The 23,889-nt window shown below is 51.4% G+C and overlaps 2 protein-coding genes across 2 annotated transcripts; both read right to left on the bottom strand.

The window, feature by feature from the left end:
* Positions 1-8,746: 8,746 nt before the first annotated feature.
* On the bottom strand, positions 8,747-12,594 carry LOC142830936 (uncharacterized). Its single transcript, XM_075938971.1, has 3 exons — positions 11,965-12,594; positions 11,381-11,769; positions 8,747-8,791 (listed from the first exon to the last, which is right to left on the bottom strand). Exons 1-3 carry the CDS (start codon positions 12,512-12,514, stop codon positions 8,747-8,749), a joined length of 984 nt encoding a protein of 327 aa, XP_075795086.1. The 5' UTR covers positions 12,515-12,594.
* Positions 12,595-17,231: 4,637 nt separating this feature from the next.
* LOC106732328 (olfactory receptor 52L1-like) lies at positions 17,232-17,819 on the bottom strand. Its single transcript, XM_014575846.2, has one exon. The coding sequence runs from the start codon at positions 17,817-17,819 to the stop codon at positions 17,232-17,234; it is 588 nt and encodes a 195-aa protein (XP_014431332.2).
* Positions 17,820-23,889: the final 6,070 nt, after the last annotated feature.

The following is a 23,889-nucleotide window of genomic DNA, read 5'->3' as shown; positions in this document are numbered from 1 at the left end:
ATTGGCTCAGAGACAAAGGAGGGAAGACCCCAAAATTCCTTTGTCTCAGTTTGAAATCCCTATCTGCATTTCTATTGACTGAGCAAATACCTGGCTAGGTACATAGACATAGTTAACCCCTTAGGGTGTGTCTAGACTACCCCTCTCTATCGACAGAAAGATGTAGATAAGACACATTGAAATGGCTAAAGAAGCAGGGATTTCAATATCCCACGCTTCGTTAGCATAAACGTGGCCACCACCTTTTTTCAAAGTGGAGTTTAAAAAAAAATGGTAGTCTACATGCAGATCTGTCAAAAATAAACCCTTTTTCGACAGATCCTGTAAATGTCATTTTTTGAGGAATACAGGATGTCGAAAAAAAGGGTTTATTTTTGACAGAGCCGCATCTAGACTGCCATTTTTTTTTTAAAAAACCCCTCCCTTTTGAAAAAAGGCAGTGACCACGTTTATGCTAATGAAGCGTAGGATATTTAAATCCCTGCTTCATTAGCAATTTCAATGTGCTTGATTTGCATCCCTGTCAGAAGAGGGTTGCAAGCTAGATGTAGCCTTAGTCCCCAGGCTGCTGGCCATCTCTCAAGGTCATGACAGGAATCATGCAACTTTGATTTCTCTGAAGCATTTTCTTTAAAAGGGGAGAACATTCAGCTTTTAAAAAATGAACAGTATGTAATATCAGTCGACCACACTTTACGTTAAGTAATAGCTGGCTAACTGGGAGATCTCAGAAAGCAGTCGTCAATGGGCCATTGTTAGTCAATGGGGATATTTCTAGGCAGTTTCTGCAGGGCTGTGTTCCGAGCCTAATGCTACTCTGTATTGACCTCATAAATCCTCTGCAATGAAATAGAAAGACCACTACCAATACAATTTTTGGACAACCAAAAGATTAGCAGAGTGGTTATAATGAGCAGGCCGAGGTTAAGTATTCTGGGGGTTCGATTTGAGGACTCCTGAGGTCTCTTCCAACCCTAGGATTCTATGATTCTATGAATATTTTGTAAGCGGGACCCGTGCAAACAAGATTTTTCAATACAATCAAATGCACAATTACTCTCTCAAATGCAGGTCTGGCCCACAGACTATGACATAACATTATGGAACGCAGGAACCCTGAAAAGGATTTCATGGACACTCTGGACAAACAACTCATCGCAAGCTCCCAGTGCAATGCTCAGGGCAAAAGGATGGATGGGACTCTTGGATGCATGAACAGAGGAGTGATGAGTTGGAGCAGGAGAAGGATTTTACTTCTGGACATGGCATTGGGGAAACAGACGGGGGTCCACATTTATTGGAGATGGTGCAGAAAAGAGACAGAAATATCATCTGAGACCGAGAAATCACCCGTCAGTGACGGACACTTAAAGAGCTTCATGTAATTTTTCTTCTCAAAACGACCGTCACGTGGAGACTTCCATGGGGAGAAAATTGTGAGTTTTAATGGGCTTCTCTAGTGGGAAGGAAAGGGAAGGTCCAACAACTGGAAGAGGAAGCCAGACTTACTGCAATCGGAAGCAAGGGCCGAATGTTTAGCACTGAAGGTGACTAACCTTTGGAACACACTGCAAGTGGCAAATTTTCCAACGTCACAAGAATACAGATCTAGACCATTTGCTTTTCTGGAAGATTTGCTTGAGAGCTCGTTTACACTTCACACACTACAGCGATACTGCCAGAGAGCTTCAGCATAGGTTGTGCTTATGCTGACAATTGTGGTTCTCCAGTCAACATAGATAAATCCACCTATCTGAATGGTGGTAGCGAGGTCAAGGGAAGAATTCTTCCAGGGGTGTGGAATTTTTTTTTCTGTTGCAAAATAAAGGAGATAAAATTCTTCTTGCATTAGCAGAGGCATAGGATGCAAGTCCCAGTAGATGATGATACCACACTACTCAGCACTGGTTAGGACTCAGTTGTAACACTATGTCCAACATAGTGGTGGGGTGGCTTCCCCCCACGGCCTAGGGCGCTCACCTGGGAAGGACAGGGTTGTGGGTTCTAGTCCTGGGTGGGGGTCAGGGCCAGAGGGATAAAGGGCACCCTGACGGTAAGGTGGTGGGGCAGTTTCCCCTGTGGCCTAGGGGATAGGGCACTCGTCATCTATAGGAAGGAGGTAGAGCAGTTGTAAAGGATCCAGAGTTAAGGGGCAAAGATGTGAAAAGGGATGGAATTTCAATCCTAGTTGCTACCTGAAGGAACGGGGTCCATTTAAGTTGGAAAAGAGCAGATTGATGAGGGTGATCTTCAGAGACTTGCAAGGCTGCCATGAAACAAACATGCAGAGACGTTGTTCTCTCTCGCCACAGAGGGCAGCACAAGAGGTGATGGGTCAAACTGCAGCAGAGCTGATGAAGAATAAATCTCAGGGAAGAAAAATCCTGTCCTTAGGGACTGCAGGACAGAGCCAGATGCCTTTAGAGATCGTGGAAGCTCTTTTGCTGTCCACAGGATGGTAGAGAGCCACCTGTCTCTACTGATTCAGGCACCACAAATCCTGCATTTTGGCAGAGGGTCAGACAAGCTGACCCATGTAAAACTGGATTAGGATTTAGGATTCTATGAGTTACTAACCTAGGGTGGACCAGGCCTTAGTCAAACAGAACACATTGGGGGTCAATAGAGAAATAACAGGGTGAAATTCAATGCCCTGTGTTACAAAAGAAGTCTGACAGAATTATCTCATGAACCCTTCAGAACTTAAAATTTATGACTCTGCCAATGACGAATGTAGACCAGCCATTTTGCCTCACAACCTACAAACAAGGGAACCTTACATTTCACGGAAAAGTCTGAACATACAACATGTTCATGGAGGGGAAAAATGAGGAAGTATGTCCTGTGCAACTCCCGGCCACAGACATTACTGGAGCAAAGAAAGTAGCGTAGTGGGATTCACAAATGGATTGGTCATTGTATATGGGCCTAGGGTCACCACTTTCAGATAGAGCCATTGGACTCTTCCACTGGGAGACAAGCTTTTCAGTTGCTTATACGTTTGCCATAATGTAAGTGTTGGGACTTGAATTTCCCATGCTGGGGGTCTCCATTGACTTTCAAAGATTGTTTCAATATTTCAGACATAAGAATTGGGCTAATTTCTCAAGCGAAGATGGGCACAGCCTTACAGCCATTCCAGTGCGAAGCCTGAACGCATCCCCAGTTCCCAGCAGATAAATGTCAGGTAACACCCCGCTCACATGCAGATCACTGAGATGCAAGGGGAAGAGATGACTGTGTCTGTGCATTCACACACAGCTGGCCCCTGAGGTCTTTCCTCAGGTCTCACTCCAACAGGAGTTTTCCCTCAATGGTGGCTGAACAAAATACTGGCCAGCGCTTCAGAATCTAGCCTTGCGTTGTACATTGACTAACATCCTTTGTACTGAGGGAGCTACTAGTCACTGAAAGGCAGCTGCCTTGTGGCTAGAGGCCAGTTGCTGGGGTGGGGCAGGGGTGAGAATCAGCCAAGAGGTACATTTTGCCCATAATGCTGGAGGAGATTAATTTCCTGACCGACTTCCTCACTCATCCATCACCCCCACCTTGCACTGGGTGTGTGGAGCAGGGCAGCTCCTCAGCAGGAGATGGTACCTGTGAGTGTTGAGAGGGACGTGTCTTCCCTGGGATTCCCCCACAGGCAGCCGCGTTCTGCACCTCTCTCAGCCCAGCGTCTGCAGCAGCGTCCTGCGCCGAGAGCCGGCACAGGGGTGTGCACTGGTTTATAACACAGCTCTGGGTCATCTCTGTGGGGTTAACTCAGCCTCTAGGGGCAAGGCAGCATCTGGATGTAACCAACCTGGAGACTGGAGACACTCTAGTTAATGTCTCTATCCACGTCTGGGCTTCTGGGCTACATATCCAGCTTTAGCAGGAAACAGCAATTAAGGGACCCTCCCAAAGGAAGACGAGAACTCTTGAGCTCTCAGCTGAGGTACGGAGAAATTTGCTGCTCTGTGTATACTTACAAATTATAGTTGATTAATAAAGAATAAAAACAGCCAGACTGGGACAGACCAAAGATCCATGTAGCCCAGTATCCTGTCTGCCAACAGTGACCAATACCAGGTACCCCTGAGGGAGTTAACAGAACAGGAAACCATCAAGAGATCCCTCCTTGTCACCCATTCCCAGCCTCTGACAAACAGAGGCTAAGAACACTATTCCTACCCATTCTGGCTAATAGATATTGATGGACCTAACCTTTAGGAATGCATCTAGCTCTTTTTTGATCTCTGTTAAAGTCCTGGTCTTCACTGCATCTTCTGGCAGGGAGTTCCACAGGTTGACAGTGCACCTCATGAAGAAAAACTTCCTTTTGTTTGTTTTCAACCTGCTACCTATTCTTTTCATTTGGTGACTCCTAGTTATAGGATAACGTTAGAGGTGGTGAAATTGCTATTTGGTAACTGCTCATCTTGCAGTCCAGTGTCCAGGTGGGGTACCCAGGGTTGGGATGCCTCAGGAGACTGAAATTTTGGATTCCAGTTAACCAGTGTCATGAGACACAATTTTATATTGGTTGAGAATTTGAAAGTGGAAGGCAGCTTGGGTGACAGGGATCACGAAATCATACAGTTCATGATTGTAAGGAATGGTAGAAGGGAGAACAGCAGAACAGAGACAATGGATTTCATGAAGGCAGACTTTAGTAAGCTCAGAGAGCTGGTAGGTAAGGCCCATGGCAAGCAAAACTTTGGCTATGTCTATACTACACATTTTGAGAAAGATGTGGAGAAATTGGAGAAGGTCCAGAGAAGAGCAACGAGAATGGAAGTGGAGGTGGGTGACAACCTGGGAAGCAGTGATCATGAGATGGTAGATTTCAGGATCCTGACCAAAGGAAGAAAAGAGAGTAGTAAAATACACACCTTGGACTTCAAAAAAGCAGATTTTGACTCCCTCAGAGATCTGATGGGCAGAATCCCCTAGGATGCTAATATGAAGGGGAAAGGAGTCCAGGACAGCTGGCAGTATTTTAAAGAAGCCTTATTGATGGCACAGAAAGAAACCATCCCGACGCGTAGCAAGAGAGACAAACATGGTAGGAGACCGGATTGGCTTACAGGGAAAATCCTTGGTGAACTTAAGTACAAAAAGGAAGCTTACAAAGAGTGGAAACTTGGACAAATGTCCAGGGAGGAGTTTAAAGTTATAGCTCGAGAATGCCGGGGGGTTATCAGGAAGGCGAAAGAGCAAGTGGAATTGCAACTGGCTAAGGATGTGAAGGATAACAAGAAAGGTTTCTACAGGCATGTTAACAAGAAGAAGGTGATCAGAGAGGGTGTGCGGCCCTGTGACGGGTCGCGCCGCCCCCACACCCCACCCGGCGGCCCGCCCCGCACTCAGCCCGCGATCGCGCTGGCTCTCCTGGGCGCCACCCAGGGAGTGCGGCAATCCTGCAGGGCCTGCTCCTCTGCCGCGACCTGGATAACGGGCGGCGCGGCGGGGGTGGGGAGACGTCAGGACGTCCACGTGAGGCGGGGGCAGAGCCTGGTGACGCGGCGTCTGGCGTCACCAGACCCGGACGCACGGCGGGGGAGGAGCCTGGTGACGTGGCGTCTTACGTCACCAGGACCGGACGCCGGCGGGGGATTTAAAAAAGGGGAACAGGGAAAGACAGGAAGGGAGGACGGAGGAGCAAGGAGGAGGAAGGAGGGAGACAGAGAGCGAACGGAGGAGGAAGGAGCGGAGAGGGAGGAAGGAGCGGAGAAGGAGGAGGAGGGAAGAACAGAGGAGGAGGAGAGAACAGCAGAGGAAGGAGGCACGGAACACAGAAGGAGAGGCACGCAGCACAGGAAGGAGGGAAGTGGGGTAGCACAAGTGGTGAGGGGGACTACGTAGAAGGGGGGGAAGCAGAGACGACGGGGAGCAGGACGGGCTCTCCCGTTACAGGCCCCTAATGGATGAAGGAGGTAACCTAGTGACAGATGATGTGGGGAAAGCTGAAGTACTCAATGCTTTCTTTGCTTCTGTATTCACGGACAAGGTCAGCTCCTGGACTTCTGCGCCAAGTTATGCAAGATGGGATGAAGATGGACAGCCCGTGGTGGATAAAGAACAGGTTAGGAACTATTTAGAAAAGCTAAACGTACATAAATCCATGGGTCCAGACTTAGTGCATCCGAGGGTACTGAGGGACTTGGCAAATGTCATTGTGGAGCCTTTGGCTATTATCTTTGAAAAGTCATGGAGATCAGGAGAAATCCCGGATGACTGGAAAAAGGCAAATGTAGTGCCCATCTTCAAAAAAGGGAAGAAGGATGATCCAGGGAACTATAGGCCGGTCAGTCTTACCTCGGTTCCTGGAAAAATCATGGAAGGGATCCTTAAGGAATCCATATTGAGGCACTTGGATGAGAGGAAAGTGATTAGGAATAGTCAGCATGGATTCACAAAGGGCAAGTCGTACCTGACCAATCTGATTAGCTTCTATGATGAGGTAACTGGCTCGGTGGACATGGGGAAGTCAGTGGATGTTATATACCTTGACTTTAGCAAGGCTTTTGATACGGTCTCCCACAATATTCTTGCCAGCAAGTTAAGGGATTGCGGATTGGATAAATAGACGGTAAGATGGATAGAAAGATGGCAAGAAGGACGGGCCCAGCGGGTAGTGATCAATGGCTCGATGTCAGGATGGCGGTCGGTTTCTAGTGGAGTGCCCCAAAGTTCGGTTCTAGGACCAGTTTTGTTCAATATCTTTATTAATGATCTGGATGAGGGGATGGATTGCACCCTCAGCAAGTTTGCGGATGACACTAAGCTCGGGGGAGAGGTAGATACGCTTAAGGGCAGAGATAGGGTACAGAATGACTTAGACAAATTGGAGGATTGGGCCACAAGAAATCTGATGAGGTTCAACAAGGACAAGTGTAGAGTCCTGCACTTGGGACGGAAGAATCCCAAGCATAGTTACAGGCTGGGGACCAACCAGTTAAGTAGTAGTTTTTCAGAAAAGGACCTGGGGGTTACAGTAGAAGATAAGCTGGATATGAATCAACAGTGTGCCCTTGTAGCCAAGAAGGCTAATGGCATATTAGGTTGCATTAAGAAGAGCATTGCTAGCAGATCCAGAGATGTCATCATTCCCCTTTATTCGGCTTTGGTGAGGCCACATCTGGAGTAATGTGTCCAGTTCTGGGCCCCCCACTACAAAAAGGATTAGGGGTCTGGAGCATATGACTTATGAGGAGAGGCTGAGGTAGTTGGGTCTGTTTAGTCTGCAGAAGTGAAGAGTGAGGGGGGATTTGATAGCGGCCTTCAACTTCCTGAAGGGAGGTTCCAAAGAGGATGGAGAGAGGCTGTTCTCAGTAGTGACAGATGGCAGAACAAGGAGCAATGGTCTCAAGTTGTGGTGGGAGAGGTCCAGGTTGGATATTAGGAAAAACTATTTTACTAGGACGGTGGTGAAGCACTGTAATGGGTTACCTAGGGAAGTAGTGGAGTCTCCATCCCTAGAGGTGTTTAAGTCTCGGCTCAACAAAGCCCTGGCTGGGTTGATTTAGTTGGAATTGGTCCTGCCTAGAGCAGGGGGCTGGACTTGACCTTCTGAGGTCTCTTCCAGTTCTATGATTCTATGATTCTAAGGTAGAACAGCAGAACAGAGACAATGGATTTCAGGAAGGCAAATTTTAGTAAACTCAGAGAGCTGGTAGGTAAGGCCCATGGCAAGCAAAACTTTGGCTATGTCTATATTACACATTTTGAGAAAGATGTGGAGAAATTGGAGACGGTCCAGAGAAGAGCAACGAGAATGATGAAAGATCTAGAAAACATGAACTATGAGGGAAGGCTGAAGGAATTGGGTTTGTTTAGTTTAGAAGAGAGAAGACTGAGGGGAGACTTGATAGCAGTTTCAGGTATCTAAAAGGGTGTTAGAAGGAGGAGGGAGAAAATTTGTTCTCCTTTGCCTCTGACAGGACAAAAAGCAATGGGCTTAAACTACAGCAAGGAGGTTTAGGTTGGACAGTAGAAAAAAAAACCCTTCCTTTCTGTCAGGGTGGTTAAACACTGGAATAAGTTGCCTAGGGAGGTTGTGGAATCTCCCTCTCTGGAGATATTTAAGAGCAGGTCAGACAGACACCTGTCAGGGACGATCTAGACAGTGCTTGGTCCTGCCATGAGGTCAGGGGAATGGATTGATGACACCTTGAGGTCCCTTCCAGTTCTAGTGTTCTAGGATTCTATATTTGTTACCGACTTGGTATAATGTAATGATGGAACAACCACCAGAGTCTGTCCTTTTTCTCAGGAGTTTGTCCTGAATTTGGCTTCCTCAGCGGTGTCCCACTGAGGCACAGTGACACATGGAACGAGGTGTACAGCTAGTTCAGATTAGGAAGCCTAATCCGAACTAGGTAGTCCTTGCCGCGTGTAGCCGCGGCACGGAGTCCAACCTAGCTAGCATTTAAAAATGGCGCCGGCCGGATTTATGCAAATGAAGCCCGGGAAATTCAAATCCCGGGCTTCATTTGCAACTCCGTATGACTAAATTACCCCCCCTAGTTCGAACTAGGGGGGTAGTGTAGACATACCCTTTCTTAGTCTCTCTCATGGTTGAGAACAGCCCGGAACTGTGGTATTTTCATTGCCATTGGCTGGGGATCTTCCCTAATATCAATGGGGCTTCAGGCAATTACAGCTGAGCATTCAGAATGGCTCATTTCAACAGAGATAAAGCATCAGCAGAGACCAGTGAGCTGGGAGGGAACAATCCCAGTTCTACCACGGAGTCGCTGGGTCACAGCGGATAACTCACTTCCTCGCTCTCGGTCACAGCCTCTCTCTGTATGAAACGGAGATGATTATTTATTATTTCTAGTGCGCTGCTACCAACACAGGGCTCATCCGGGCTTCGACTCACATGCCAGATGGATTCCCCCATATGTCACGATGAGATAAAACCATAAAGTCAGCAAATAATTTAAAGTTTCTTTGATTGGCAAGTCACTGTTTCTCCAAAAAACGCCATGTCACCAGCCAACACACCAGGGAGTGTGGGTTGAGATCCACAGCCTCAGGAGAAATCTTTAGTCCCTGTATGAGTAAAGAACTGAAGCAGCCTGTCCCGGATCCGTTTGGTCCTCACACCGTAGATGACGGGGGAACACACTTAGGGTACGTCTACACTACAGCGCTAGTTCGAACTAACTTAGTTCGAATTAGTTAATTCGAACTAAGCTAGTTCGAACTAGCGCATCTAGAACTAAAAACTAGTTCGAACTAGCGTTTTGCTAGTTCGAACTAGCGCGTCCACACTGATTGGACGCAGGGGGGCATTTAAGGGCAGCTGAAACCGGTTCTGGCAGGGCATCAGGTCAGCAGTTGCTTTGTGTGGCTGCTGTCTGAGGCTATCTGAGGCTCGTGCTTAAAGGGACCCCCCCTGGACAGCCGGTTCTCAGCTTTTCCTGCTTGCTTGCCAACCTCGCCGAGGGACAGCAAAGCGTCGGTCTCTGTGCCCGTCTGTGTCGGTGCTTCCCTTCGGGGGGGCCGCCGCAGGTGGCAACATGGAGCCACGGCTCGCCCTGCACCTTCTGGTGCACGTTCTGGACTTGCTGCTGCAAGCCTGCCAGCAATGGCTCGAGGCTGCCTGGCACCACCTGGGGAACGTCAGCCCCCTGCCTCTCCGCCTGGCCGCCCTGGGGGCCGTGGAGGAGCCGCGGCGGCGCCCCGGCACCGGCGTGCCCCGCCGCATCTGGCGTCTGGACACCAGCAGCGACTGGTGGGACCGCATCGTCCTGGAGCACTGGGACGACCGACAGTGGACCCAGAACTTTAGGATGAGGAGGGACACCTTCCTGGAGCTCTGCGAGTGGCTCGCCCCTGCCCTGCAAAGAAGGGACACTCGCATGAGGCCCGCCATCCCCCTCCAGAAGCGGGTGGCCATCGCCCTCTGGAAGCTCTCCACGCCGGACAGCTACCGATCCGTCGGGAACCAGTTCGGCGTGGGGAGATCCACTGTCGGAGCAGTGCTCATGCAGGTACGGCGCTCGTCGGCCACCGAGCCGGGGGGGAGGGGGGCTGCGAGGAGGGGATGGGCCGCCCCAGGGACAAAGGGGGGGGGGGCGGGAGGAGGCGAAGGCGCCCCGCACCGGAGGGGTCGGGCTGTCCCGGCCGTACTACACGCCGCCAGGGGGGTTGCTTCCGGGAGTGGGGCGCGGGGCACTGCCAGGGCACGCACGCTCCCAGCCACCCGGGCGCCCCACTGATTGACGCTTTGCTGTGTCTCTCTCCGCAGGTGGTCAAGGCCATCAACCGGGTGCTGCTCCGCAGGGTGGTCTGCCTCGCCAACCCGGATGCCGTCATCCGGGGATTCGGCGCCCTCGGCTTCCCCAACTGCGGGGGGGCCATCGACGGGACGCACATCCCCATCCGTGCCCCGGAACACCAGGCGTCCCGGTACGTGAACCGCAAGGGGTACTTCTCCGTCATCCTGCAGGCCGTATGTGACCACCGGGGACAGTTGACGGACATAAATGTGGGCTGGTCCGGCAAAGCACACGACGCCCGGGTGTACCGGAACTCCTCCGTGTGCCAGCGGCTGCAGGACGGGACCTTCTTCCCCGACCGCCACATCAGGGTCGGGGACGTGGACATGCCCGTCTGCCTGGTGGGGGATGCCGCCTACCCACTGCAGCCCTGGCTCATGAAGCCCTACACGGGACACCTCAATCCCTCCCGCCAGGCCTTCAATAACAGGCTGAGCAGGGCCCGCATCGTGGTGGAGGGGGCCTTCGGGCGACTGAAAGCCCGCTTTCGATGCCTCCTCACCCGTCTGGACCTGGCCGAGCACAACATCCCTCCCGTGGTGGCGGCATGTTGTGTGCTCCACAATTTGTGTGAGCGGAAGGGGGAGGCTTTCTTGCCAGCCTGGATGGCTGAGGCTGACCGCATGGCTGGACACTACGGTCAGCCCCGCACCGCCGCCGTCCGGGAAGCCCAGCGGGGGGCCATCCGGATCCGGGAAGCCCTGCGGGAGAGCTTCCAGGTGGAGGAGGAGGAGGACTGACCTCTCCCTGCATGCCCCACCGGGGCCTTCTTCCACCCTACCCCCCCCCTTCCCCCTTCCTACCTACTGTCAAATAAAGACACCTGTTTTTCCAACAAAAACGTCTGTTTATTTCACAGAACTGGGGTGGGGGAGGGAGGAATGAAGGTGGGAGAAGGGAGGGGGAAACCTGGGACGAGGGAGCTGGAAGGGGAGGGGAGGGAAGGGAGGAAGGGAAAGGAAAGCTCAGGGGTGGGAGTCTGGGTGCCTCTCCCGTCTCGCCACACTGCGGGTCCGGGGGCGTCGGTGGGGAATGGTTGTGGAGGGGGGGGCAGAGAGGACAGGGGGTGTGGAGGAAGCAGGAGCGGAAGCAGGGGGAGCAGGAGCGGAAGCAGGGGGAGCAAGAGGGGGAGCAGGGGGAGCAAGAGGGGGAGCAAGAGGGGGAGCAGGGGGAGCAAGAGGGGGAGCAAGAGGGGGAGCAGGGGGAGCAAGAGGGGGAGCAAGAGGGGGAGCAGGGGGAGGAGGAAATGGGAAGCGGTCTAGCAGGCTCTGGAGGTGGCCTCGCAGGGCACGGCCCTGCTCCTCCAGGGCCTCCAGACTCCTCTGGCGCAGCCTGAGGTCCTCCTGGACCCAGTGGTCCTGGAGACGGAGCTGTCGGTCCAGGAACCGGAGATGCCGCCTCTGGTAGTCCTCCTGGTTCCTGGCTGTCCTGCTTGCCCGGGCGCGGGCGGCTGCTGCAGGCGGGGTGGTGCGCCCTGCAGTCCCCGGTGCTGCAGCTGTGGTGCAAGAAGACCAGCGGTCAATTACCCCAGGGGCCCAGGTGTGTGAAACCCAGCTCCCCTCTGCAAGGCCAGGGCCCCTGCAGGATCCCCAGCTGCTGCTCCGTAGTGGGCAAGGCCCAGGCGCACGGTCCCGGGGCTCCCTCTCGCCCCAGCCCCCCGTACACATAAGGGGAACACGAGGGTACTCACAGGTGGACGCCTCCCCGGCCTCTGATGATGCAGGCGAGCGGCTCTGTGGGGTGCCTCGGGGGTCCCGGGTCCTGGGAAGGCTGGCAGCAGGCTCCTGGCTCTCAGAGCCCTCTTCCTCCTCCTCGGTGTCCAGGAGCGGTCCCTCTGCCCCGGGGTCAATCACGTCCCGGGGGGCAGGGACGGCATGAGGCCCCAGGATGCGGTCCAGGGCATGGAAGTGGGGGCAGGCCTCCGGGTCAGCCCCTGGCAGGCAGGCCCGGGAGTAGGACTGCCGCAAGTCTTTAATCTTGCAGCGCACCTGCTCCCGGCTGCGCTGGTGGCCCCTGGCGGCCAGGCTGGCAGCCATGCGTCCATAGACGGCCGCGTTCCGGTGGCTAGTGCGGAGATCGTGGACATTTGAGGCTTCCCCCCAAACCTCGATGAGGTCCACGATCTCCGCACTTGACCAGGCGGGCGCCCGCCTTTTGCGCCCCCGGGCAGGCTCCCGGGAGCCGCCAGGCTGGTCGTGGGGAGCAGTGGAGGGCTGGGAGCCCTCGGATGGCTGGCTCATAGTGTGGCAGGTGCAGGCTGTGCAGGCACGGGTGCTTGCAGCCTTGCAACTGGCACAAAGTGAGTAGCCAGCCCGTGGCCCTTTAAGGGCTCCGGGGCCGGGAGGGGGGCAATAGAGTTTCCCTGGTGTTGGCCAGAGTGGCCACCAGGGAAACCTGGGAAGCCTTAGCCTCCCACTAGTTCGAACTAAAGGGCTACACAGCCCTTAGTTCGAACTAGCTAGTTCGAACTAGGCGTTAGTCCTCGTAAAATGAGGTTTACCTAGTTCGAACTAAGCGCTCCGTTAGTTCGAATTAAGTTCGAACTAACGGAGCGCTAGTGTAGCGCATAGGAAAGTTAGTTCGAACTAACGTCCGTTAGTTCGAACTAACTTTCTAGTGTAGACATACCCTTAGAAAATTCAGTCATCTGAAGAAGTGGGCTACATGTTTTGCTAATGTAACCAGATAACTTGTTGTTTTTTAAGTTTATCCTGTTCAGACTAACTCGGCTACCATCCTCTCCAGGTGAATTCCAGAACTAGTTGGGGTTTGTGAGCTTCCCACTCCTGGGAGGTGGGAACTCCTCAACTTCACGTCTCCTCCCACCCAGAGACCTACCAACCGGTCACAGCCAGTGGGGCCTCTTTGGGGGAACACAGGGTACGTCTACACTACAGCGCTAGTTCGAACTAACTTAGTTCGAATTAGTTAATTCGAACTAAGCTAGTTCGAACTAACGCATCTAGAACTAAAAATTAGTTCGAACTAGCGTTTTGCTAGTTCGAACTAGTAAGTCCACATTGAGTGGACTCTGAACAGGGCTTAAGGATGGCCGGAAGCAGTGCCGGCAGGGCATAAAAGGAGGACTTAGAGCATGGAGATGCTGTCTCAGGCTAGCCGAGGGCTGCGCTTAAAGGGTCCCGACCCCCACCCTGGACACACAGTTCTAAGGGGTGCCCCGCTTGCAAAGAAGTTCTGGCTTGGAGTGCCCTGAGTGCCCACACTGGGCACATCACACCACTCGGCCATCAGCCCGGCTGCACTTGCCACAGGCTGCCATCTGGGGAGAGGGAGTAATTGGGGGGCTGCAGGAGAGCTTCCACCCCCAGAAGCCCTCAGAGCCAGCCCAGTCCTCCCCATCGGGGGCTCGTACCCCATTCCTCCCTCACCTCCTTCCACTTACCCTTCCCTAGCCCCCCTTCTTATTGATGTACAAAATAAAGATAACGTTTCTTCCAACATTGACTCTGTCTTTATTGAAAAAAACTGGGGGAGACTGGGAAAAGGAGGTGGGAGAGGGGAAGAGAGAGGCTGGGAGAGGGGAGGGCAACTAACATGATCAGGGGTTGGGAACAGGTCCCAGATGAAGAAAGGCTACAGAGACTGGGACTGTTCAGCTTAGAAAAGAGGAGACGGAGAGGGGACAGGATAGAGGTCTCTAAAACAGGGGTTGGGTGGAGAGGGTGCATTCAGAAAAGTTCTTCCTGAGTTCCCATAAAGAAGGACTAGAGGACACCAAAGGAAAGGAATGGGTAGCAGGCTTGAAACTAGTAAGAGAAAGTTGTTCTTCTTGACAAAGCAAATAGTTAACCTGTGGAACTCCTTGCTGCAGGAGGCTGTGAAGGCTAGAACTAGAACAGAGTTTAAAGGGAAGTGAGATAAAGTGATGGAGGTTGGGGCCATGGAGTCCTATTAGCCAGAGGGTAGGAGTGGTGTCCCTGCCCAAAGTTTGTGGAAGGCTGGAGAGGGATGGCACGAGACAAATGGCTTGGTCACTGTCTTCGGTCCATCCCCTCCAGGGTCCCTAGGGTTGGCCGCTGTCGGCAGACAGGCTACTGGGCTAGATGGACCTTTGGTCTGACCCAGGACGGCCATTGTAAGCTCAGGGCTCAGTGTCGGGGGTCTCAGTGGACCCCCTTGATTTTCATGCACACCTGGTCCTGGGTGGCCAGGCTGGCAGCTCTCCTGCCCTAGACGGCCACTTTCCTGTGCCTAGTGCGGAGATCATGGACGAGTTCCACGATGTCCGCACTAGCCCAGGAAGGTGCCCGCCTCTTGCGGTCCAGGGCAAGCTCCCGGGAGCCGCCAGCCTGGTCCCGGCAAGAGGGGGTGGGCTGGGGGGCATCGGGTGGGTGGCTCTGTGCCGTGCCAGGTGCAGGGTCTGCTAGCTGGGTGCTGGCAGGCTTGCACCTGGCACGGGCACCGTAGCCAGCCCGTGCCCCTTTAAGGGGTCCGGGGCTGGGAGGGGGGCATAGAGTTTCCCTGGTGTTGGCCAGAGTGGCCACCAGGGAAACCTGGGGAGGGCTAGCCTCCCACTAGTTCGAACTAAAGGGCTACACACCCCTTAATTCGAACTAGCTAGTTCGAACTAGGCGTTAGTCCTCATAAAATGAGGTTTACCTAGTTCGAACTAAGCGCTCCGCTAGTTCGATTCAAATTCGAACTAGCGGAGCGCTAGTGTAGCACCTATTAAAGTTAGTTCGAACTAACGTCCGTTAGTTCGAACTAACTTTGTAGTGTAGACATACCCACACTGAGTGCTGAGGATGATGTTGGTTCTGCAATATGGCCACTGCCTCGCCAGGAAGGGATAGGGCAGTGCAAGGATGCATCCACATAACAGAATGACCAGGCCAATCTTCATCACCAGGGAGTTTGTCAGGATGGTGGAATGTCTCACGGGATGGCAGATGGCCACGTAGTGATAGCACAGGTTGTACTGTAGCTAAGACCAAAGCAGACTGTGAAGAGCTTCAAAAAGATCTCACCAAACTAAGTGATTGGGCAACAGACTGGCAAAAGAATTTTAATGTTCATAAATACAAAGTAATGCACATTGGAAAAAATAACCGCAACTATACATATAATATGATGGGGCCTAATTTAGCTACAACTACTCAAGAGAGAGATCTTGGAGTCATTGTGGATAGTTCTCTGAAAACATCCTCTCGGTGTGCTGCAGCAGTCAAAAAAGCAAACAGGATGTTAGGAGTCATTAAAAAAGGGCTATAGAATAAGACAGAGAATATCTTATTGCCTCTATATAAAACCATGGTACACCCACATCTTGAATACCAGGTACAGGTGTGGTCTCTTCATCTCATAAAAAGTATATTGGCATTGGAAAAGGTTCAGAAAAAGGCAACAAAAATGATTAGGGTTTTAGAACTGCCGCCATAGGAGGAAAGATTAATTAGAAGGGAACTTTTCAGATTAGAAAGGAGGAGACTAAGGAAAATATGTTAGAGGTCTATAAAATCATGATTGTTGTGGAAAAAGTGAATAACGGAATATTATGTACTTATTCCCATAATATAAGAACTAGGGGCCCCCAAAATAAATTAATAAGCAGCAGGCTTAAAACAAACAAAAGGAAGCTTTCCTTCATGCAGCACACAGTCAGTCTGTGGAACTCCTATCTCCTCTCCTTCCCTATGTCCTTGGTGTTTCCATGTATGATGACCACCAGCTCTTCCCCAGCAACACACATATGTCTATCTAGATGTTACAAGAGATCCACAATCTTTGCACTTGGCACAAAAGTCACCAGTGGTTCTCCCACTCAGCGCAAACCCAGCTATTTAGATTTCTGATGTTTGAATCCCCCATGGACCATTTTTTGTTACTATGTGGAGTTCCATCCCCCGCAGAGGTAGCCTCAGTAGGAGAGGATGACATGACATCAACTCAAACGAGTGTCCCAGCTGCTCCAATGTGATGTTCTCCTTCCTTGCTTCTTCTGCCTCTCCCAGCTGTTGTTCTCCCAGTTTCACAGCTGATCCCCTGCCCTGCCTCACAAAACCTGGCTCATGCCAAAGGGCGCCCAGCCCACACCCAGTGCAGGGACCATCCCTGTAATAGACGCCAGCAGGGAGGTACTGAAAAACTAAAAAAAGGAAATGACACACTGAATTCATTTTTCATGGCTTTGTAGCAGAGCGTTAGGGCCCACACGCAGTACGAAGCACAATCTTGCCTTTCTGCATCACAGCCCTGCCCCCAATCTCCAACTGGGGTTGTACGTGAGACCTGGCTTCTCTCTCTGCTCCTGCCCAGTGTGTCGGCTCCAGCGCTGCATCCTCCTGGTCCTGAGGTCAGGCTCATGGTCAGACTGCAGCAGCTTCCGTCCCAGCCCTGGAGCAGACGGAATCAAGATGGCGAGGTACAGAGGTGGAGATGATCCCGTGAGTGATGGGGGTGGGGAAGTGAGGAGAGAGCAGGGTTGGTGTTTTGGGAAAAGAGGGTAGAACAACAGCAGAAGGATTTGGGGGAAGAGCTGAATCATAGAACACTAGGACTGGAAGGGACCTCGAGAGGTCATCGAGTCCAGTCCCCTGCCCTCATCGCAGGACCAAATACTGTCTAGACCATCCCTGATAGACATTTATCTAACCTACTCTTAAATATCTCCAGAGATGGGGATTCCACAACCTCCCTGGGCAATTTATTCCAGTGTTTGACCACCCTGAAGGGAATCTGAAGGGAAGAAAGGAGGCAGGGAAAGGGGCTTCAGTGCTCAAGTTACCAGGAATTTGAAAGTGGGAAACTTCATGAGTGAATGAGTTGAACACAGACCAATTGCTCGGTTTGTCCCACGGACACAGCATAGTAAGGCCAGCCCAGGGTTCAATGTCACTTTCACGTTATAGTCAAATTCAGAGAGCAGGGCCCAGCACCATGTCGTCAATCAGCTCTTCTCTGATCTCAGTCTCAGACACAGAGCAACATTAGAAATTCTTAGGAACCCTTTTGAGTAAAGAGCCGGAGCAACCTGTCCCGGATCTGTTTGGTCCTCGCCCCATAGATGATGGGATTTAGCATGGGGGGCATCAAGGCACACAAGTTGGAAATTAGAACTTGGAAATGCCGGGGCACATTCTGGCCAAAGCGGTTCGTGAAGGAGATGAAAAGCATGGAAATGTAGAAGGCTAAGATGGCACAGATGTGAGAGCCGCAAGTTCCAAAAGTCTTGAGCCGGGAGTCCTTTGTGGGGAGGTGGAAGATGGTCCTGAGGATCTGTGTGTAGGACAAAGCAATAAAAATCGCATCCGGCCCCATCACACAGAATATGACAACGAGGCCGTAGTAACTACTGACACGAATGTCAGTGCAGGCCAGGCTCACCACAACTATGTGTGAGCAGTACGGCTCAGGAACGATGTTGGTTCTACAATATGGCCACTGCCTTGCCAGGAGGGGGAATGGCAAGGAAAGTATGGCACCACGCAGCAGCACGGCCAGGCTGATCTTGGCTACAGTGGAGTTTTTCAGGATGATGGAATGTCTCAGGGGATCACAGATGGCCACGTAGCGATCATAAGCCATGGCCGTGAGTGAGCCAGACTCCATCAGTATAGACCACTGAATGAAGAACATCTGGGTGAGGCAGGCACTGAAATCGATCTCCCTGGAATTAAACCAAAAGACGCTCAGCATTTTGGGCTGGATGGACGTACACACCACCAGGTCGGTGACGGCCAGCATGCAGAGGAAATAGTACATGGGCTCATGGAGGCTCCGCTCCATCTTCACAATGAACAGGATGGTGATGTTCCCCAACATTACTATGACGTACATGGCACAGAAGGGGATGGAGACCCAGATGTGGGATGCCTCCAAGCCAGGGATGCCCTGCAGGATGAAGATGGAGGGGTTGGTGAAGTTGTTTCTGCTGGAATCTGACATGGAGAAAGGGAGAACGTGTCCAGCTTGGATGCAGAATAGTATCACCTTCAAATGAATATTCCTCTGATGTCTTGTATGTACCCTGGGTCTCAGGTGACGGTTACAGCACAAATGCCTGGATGGAGAGACAATGTTCGTATGAGACACGACATGCACTGCTAGGGGCTGTTCTCATGGGTGGAGCGTATTGGTCACTCTCCACACACTGACCAATGACATTTTGACTATTCAGAGAAGTGAGGTATGAACAAGCTACTAACACCCATTCCACATTTTATGATTGTCCATGTGTCAAGAGTGCCAATATGCTGTGATGCAGGAAACCTGAATAGGCTCCAGTAGGAAACACAAGTGAGGATACTCGTTACACGTCTTTGTTCCGTAGTGCCCAAGCTACAGAGAACCTGTTCTAGTAAGTTCACAATTCAGCCTGTTTCTAAAAATCTCAGCGTGGGGAAATGCGAAACCAAGACACGTACCAGGGGCAAACGTCCCAACCAGAACACCCCTCGGGACAAGTCCTGGGCATCATTGCTGGTAGCTCAATAGAACCGAACCGTGTGCAACACAAACACTATTCAGGTGCCAAAGGAACAGGGAGGTTGTGGAGCTGTCATGGGGTCGTGCGCCCTTTACACCTTATGGAGGGGAAAATATGGCCTGGCGGCCGAGTCTGTGCTGCACCTTGTCTGTGGGGTCAATATGGCCCAGCTGTCTAGTCTGTGCTGCACCTTGTCTGTGGGGTCAATATGGCCCAGCTGTCTAGTCTGTGCTGCACCTTGTCTGTGGGGTCAATATGGCCCAGCTGTCTAGTCTGCACTGCCCCCTGGCTGGGGTCAATATGGCCCAGCTGCCTAGTCTGCACTGCCCCCTGGCTGGAGTCAATATGGCCCAGCTGCCTAGTCTGTACTGCCCCCTGGCTGGGGTCAATATGGCCCAGCTGTCTAGTACAGAGCTGGCCAGGTTAGGAGAGAGTTGAGAACCTGGTCTGGGATTAATTAGTGCCAGTAACCAGTATGATGTCTGGAAAACTCCTCCACTAATACGAGTGCACATCTGGTTGAGAAGGGAACTGAGCAGATACAAGAGACTTTGATTTCCCTGAGGCGTTTGATGTAAGAGGGAAACCTGACAGACCAAAAATGCACATTCTGCAATAGCAGAAGAGCTCCTGTAAAGTGGACACAATGTACTGACCTCTGGTCACTCCCAGATCCCAGAGAGCTGACGTTCATGGGCCCATCCGCCAATGGGGCTGTTTCCAGCGGGGCCCTGCAGTGATCTCTTGTAGGTCTCGTGCCCTAACATAGCTTTATCATTGGCAGAAGTAAATGGAAAATATCTGGAGATAAAATCTGTGCCTGAGCCGAAGGCCGGCAGAGGGGTCACAAGGAGGAGGCCGGGGCAGGCACCGATGGATCCGGAGCGCTGGCTGAGCGGGGCCCGTGCACACACAGGGTTTGATACAGTCACGTGCAGGCTGTATCAGTGTACAGTCACGTGCAGATTTCTGAGGCGGTTCCATAAGGCCAGGTGCAGAGTCCTTCCCCGAGGCCAGAAGGCGACAATCTCTGGGCAGTGACACACAGCCGGCTTCTCTGGTCCTTGCCCAGTTCTTGCTCCCAGGGGAGTTTTGGCTCCATGGGTCTGAATCAAATCTGAGCCATGGCCAGAGAATACTGTCCGGCCTGGTCCATCTACTAGCACCTTTTATCTGACAGGATCCACTTTGCACCTAAAATGCAGCAGCCTGGGGCTGGAGGCCATTTGCAAAGAGGGACAATTTGGCCAATAACAGTGGATTAAAACTCATCCCCCCTTGGGGCAAGGGTACCTGAATGTTTAATGTCTGGGCAGAGTAGAAAGGACCCAGACTTACCCTCTCTCCCAACACTCCCACAGTGCACTGGGTTAGTCGAGCAGTTGTGCTCCTCAGCTACTGCTGGTACCTGTGAGTGCTGAGAGGGACGTGTCTTCCCTGGGAACCCCCCTCAGGCAGCCGCGTCCCGCACCTCTCTCAGCCCAGCGTCTGCAGCAGCCTCCCACGCCGAGAGCCGGCACAGGGCCATGCTTGGTTATATCACAGCTCTGGGCCGTCCCAGTGGGGTTGGCTCAGCCTTTGGGGAGAAGCGGCATCTGGATGCAAACAGGCTGGGGAGCAAACACTTTCTAGCCAGTGACTCTCCAGGGACCCTTCCATGTCTGGGCTTCTGGGCTCTTTATCCAACTCTAGGAGTAAACAGCAATTAAGGGGCCTTCTCAAGAGCGGAGGAGAACTCCTGGGCTCTGGGCTGAGTCAGAGGAATTGGCTGTTCTGTGCACTTGTGTGTATTGTAAAAGTACTGTTCACTACTAAGAAAACCAGGGATAATTCCTAGGTCTTCATAGGCCCTTGTGCCTTGTCAACGTGCAGGCGGGACAGGTAGAAAGTGAAGGCACAGATCTGGAGACCGATAAATGTGAGGGGTCAAAACCACTTTCTGGAGGACCCCCTATTAACTATGAATAGAAAAACATTTACCACATTCAGGGTGTGTCTAAACTACATGCCTCCGTCGACGGAGGCATGTAGATTAGCCAGATAGGCAGAGGGAAATGAAGCCGCGATTAAAATAATCGCGGCTTCATTTAAATTTAAATGGCTGCCCCGCTCTGCCGATCAGCTGTTTGTCGGCAGATTGGGGCAGTCTGGACGCGCCGCGCCGACAAAGAAGCCTTTCTTGATTGGTACAGGTAAACCTGGTTTCACGAGGCATACCTGTGCCGATCAAGAAAGGCTTCCTTGTCGGCGCGGCGCGTCCAGACTGCCCCGATCTGCCGACAAACAGGTGATCGGCAGAGCGGGGCAGCCATTTAAATTTAAATGAAGCCACGATTATTTTAATCGCGGCTTCATTTCCCTCTGCCGATCTGGCTAATCTACATGCCTCCGTCGACGGAGGCATGTAGTTTAGACGTACCCTCAATGTGCCATGCCCACTGCTTTATACGATCCAGGGCAGTGTTCATTAAACCAACCCCCAGAATCAATCCCAGAACCATCTCCATGCTTACCAGGGAGAGCCGGCAAAGTCGTTCCCAGGACCTTCTGGAGACGGGGCAGATTACCCGGGTTTTCTATTCCCCTGCTCATGTAACACCAGGTCAGCCTGAGGGATCTGCCCATTCTCAGCAGGCTCTGGATTTGCCCCAGGCTCCAAGGAACAGGCAGCTCTGGGCCTTCCATGAACGCTCGCTGAACGACAGGACCTGACTCCTGGGTGTGACTTTCTCGGCACAGTGTAAACCAGCACTTCGGGACTGTTGAGTGACAACAACATGGGGATTTGATTCCAATTTTTTCCCGTATTTTATTGCATCATCGGCATGTATGGGTACAGTGGAACCTGATGAGATCCCTACGGGACTTGTGATCATGAGCCTTGTTCTGTCTTGGGCTGTGTTGCTAGTTGTAGTGAGAGAAACTTCACCCGCTGTGTTGGCCTGTCATGAACAAGATGAGCCAGCCATCCAAACTGGTCACCTCTTCCTTAGAAACATCTTCTTGACATGTCTCTGGGAAAGCCTTTACGTTACCCACCTGAACAAAACCAGCCCTTTGGATGCTGCTTGACCTGGAACTGGCAAACTCCCACACCACCTTTCTAGAGGAAGGGCAAGTTGTCTTCCCTTCTCCCACCTAACCACTGCCGCTGACTCCTACTTCCTCCCAGTATGCTTCACTCCCTGATGCTGGTGCACCTCAGTTCCGAGAATGTAACCCCACAGCCTTCGCCTCGGGGTTCACAAGTTGGCAGGTTGTCCCAGATGTAGGCGCTATAAGCACTTGAATCCATTGGTGTTTCCTGACACCCATCAGTTTCCACAGAATCATAGACCCATCCAAAGTTAAAGTTAGATGCGAGCTCAAAGGATCATTCAGGCCAATCTCCTGCTCAAAGCAGAACCCAATAACCCCTGTCATGAGACAGAATTTTTTATTGGCTAAGATTTTGAAAGTGGAAGGAGTTTGGGTGACAGGGATCATGAAATCTACAGGCCATGATTGTAAGGAATGGTGGAAGGGAGAACAGCAAAACAGAGACAATGACTGTCAGGACGCAGATTTTAGTAAACTCGGAGAGCTGGTAGGTGAGGCCCAAGGGAAGCAAGACTTTGGCTATGTCTACACTACACTGTTCTTCTGGAAAAGCTACTCACATTGCAAATTGCAATATACATTTTCCGCTTCTTTTTTTGGAAGAGATTTTTCTGACATTTGGCCCAGCTACACTAGGCTGTACATAAGGGGAAAACCCTTTCTTAGATCATCTCCTCTTCCTCTTAAAACAAGGTTTACAGGCTACAGAAAAAGTTCGTCTGTTCCTCCAAAAAATTTTTTGGATGACCGGGCACATTCCCTGGACAATCATGGTTGATTGCTAGTCCCCAACTGGAGACACCTGGGGGATGGGCACTATCACCAGAGGGCTGGGAGGGAAAATACTTTCTTCTGGTGCAGTGCAGTGTGAGGTTTAGCCAAATGGTGCCAGCAACTTTCCCTGCTTGGGCGAGTCCACAGCCGTTCTGAACCCGCAGCGACGGGGCAGGAGCCATGTGTGTTGTGTTATTCCCAGTTTGTGTATTTTCCGGAAGGCGGGTTTCATGTAAATCTGTGCCCTGATTACTTATCTGACCAGTTACACAGTGGGCTGGCTGGCTGGGATCCGCAGCAGGAAAGGGGCTGCCTGGACTCCAACTGAGGATCCAGCACAAATGGAGAGATGGGTCAGGCTCAGCATATGGTGTAGATTTGGGGATCAGAGACACTCCCTGAGACATTAGTGAATTACATCTAAGCTTGTGGGATCCCCAAGTGTGTTCTGAGTATGTCCAGTGTAGACTGAACTGTTCCCTTCTTCTCTTTGGTTTTATGTTTGTTGTAACTGTGCAGACAATGTCGGTGGGTTATAAAATGTCTCTGTTATGCTCTAAAACAGATTACTTGTTTCTTCATCATAAGATTTTTAAAGTGATTTAATTAAATTCATTCCTGTCCTTCCTTTCGGGACTTGCATATGGGGGAGGCTGATCCTGGGCATTCCTTGCTCAAATTTCTTCCAGCCTGAATGCTGGGTCTCCAGTGACTTTCTATGGGAGCTGGGGAGAAGGACGGGAGGGGGTTAGACATTGAAGGATAGCGAAGTCTGGCTCACTCAAAATTATAATAATAGAGACTTGAGAATTACTCAGAATTCCCCTCTGAATTCTTCTGAGGAATTTTGCTGTTAGTTATAATATATTACTTCATTTATATATATTATTATGATAGCAAGGTTCTGGAAACTTCCACCCAATAAGGGTTAAATTCCCTATAGAACAGAGGTGAGGAACCTTTTTGGAATCAGGAGCCAAAGACCAAGAGAAAAATCAGTCAACGTTAATCTGTGGTACAGACAGACAACATGAAGTGCTAATTTGTCCACATCAACTGAGTAGTCCTTAAAAAGACTGGGTCTTTTCAGCTTAGAAAAGAGGAGATTAAGTGGGGGATATAATAGAGGTCTATAAATCATGATAGGTAGGAATAAGTGAATAAGGAAAAATTATTTACCTGTTCCCATGACAGAAGAACTAGGGGACATCAAATGCAATTAACAGGTAGCAGGTTTAAAACAAACAAGGACATTTTTCTTCACACAGCACAGTCAACCTATTGAAATCCTTGGCA

Source organism: Pelodiscus sinensis, chromosome 1 (assembly GCF_049634645.1).
Source record: "Pelodiscus sinensis isolate JC-2024 chromosome 1, ASM4963464v1, whole genome shotgun sequence".
Classification (NCBI taxonomy): Eukaryota; Metazoa; Chordata; order Testudines; family Trionychidae; genus Pelodiscus; species Pelodiscus sinensis.
Note: the sequence above shows the minus strand (reverse complement) of the source record. Positions and strands in the feature narration are given on the sequence as shown.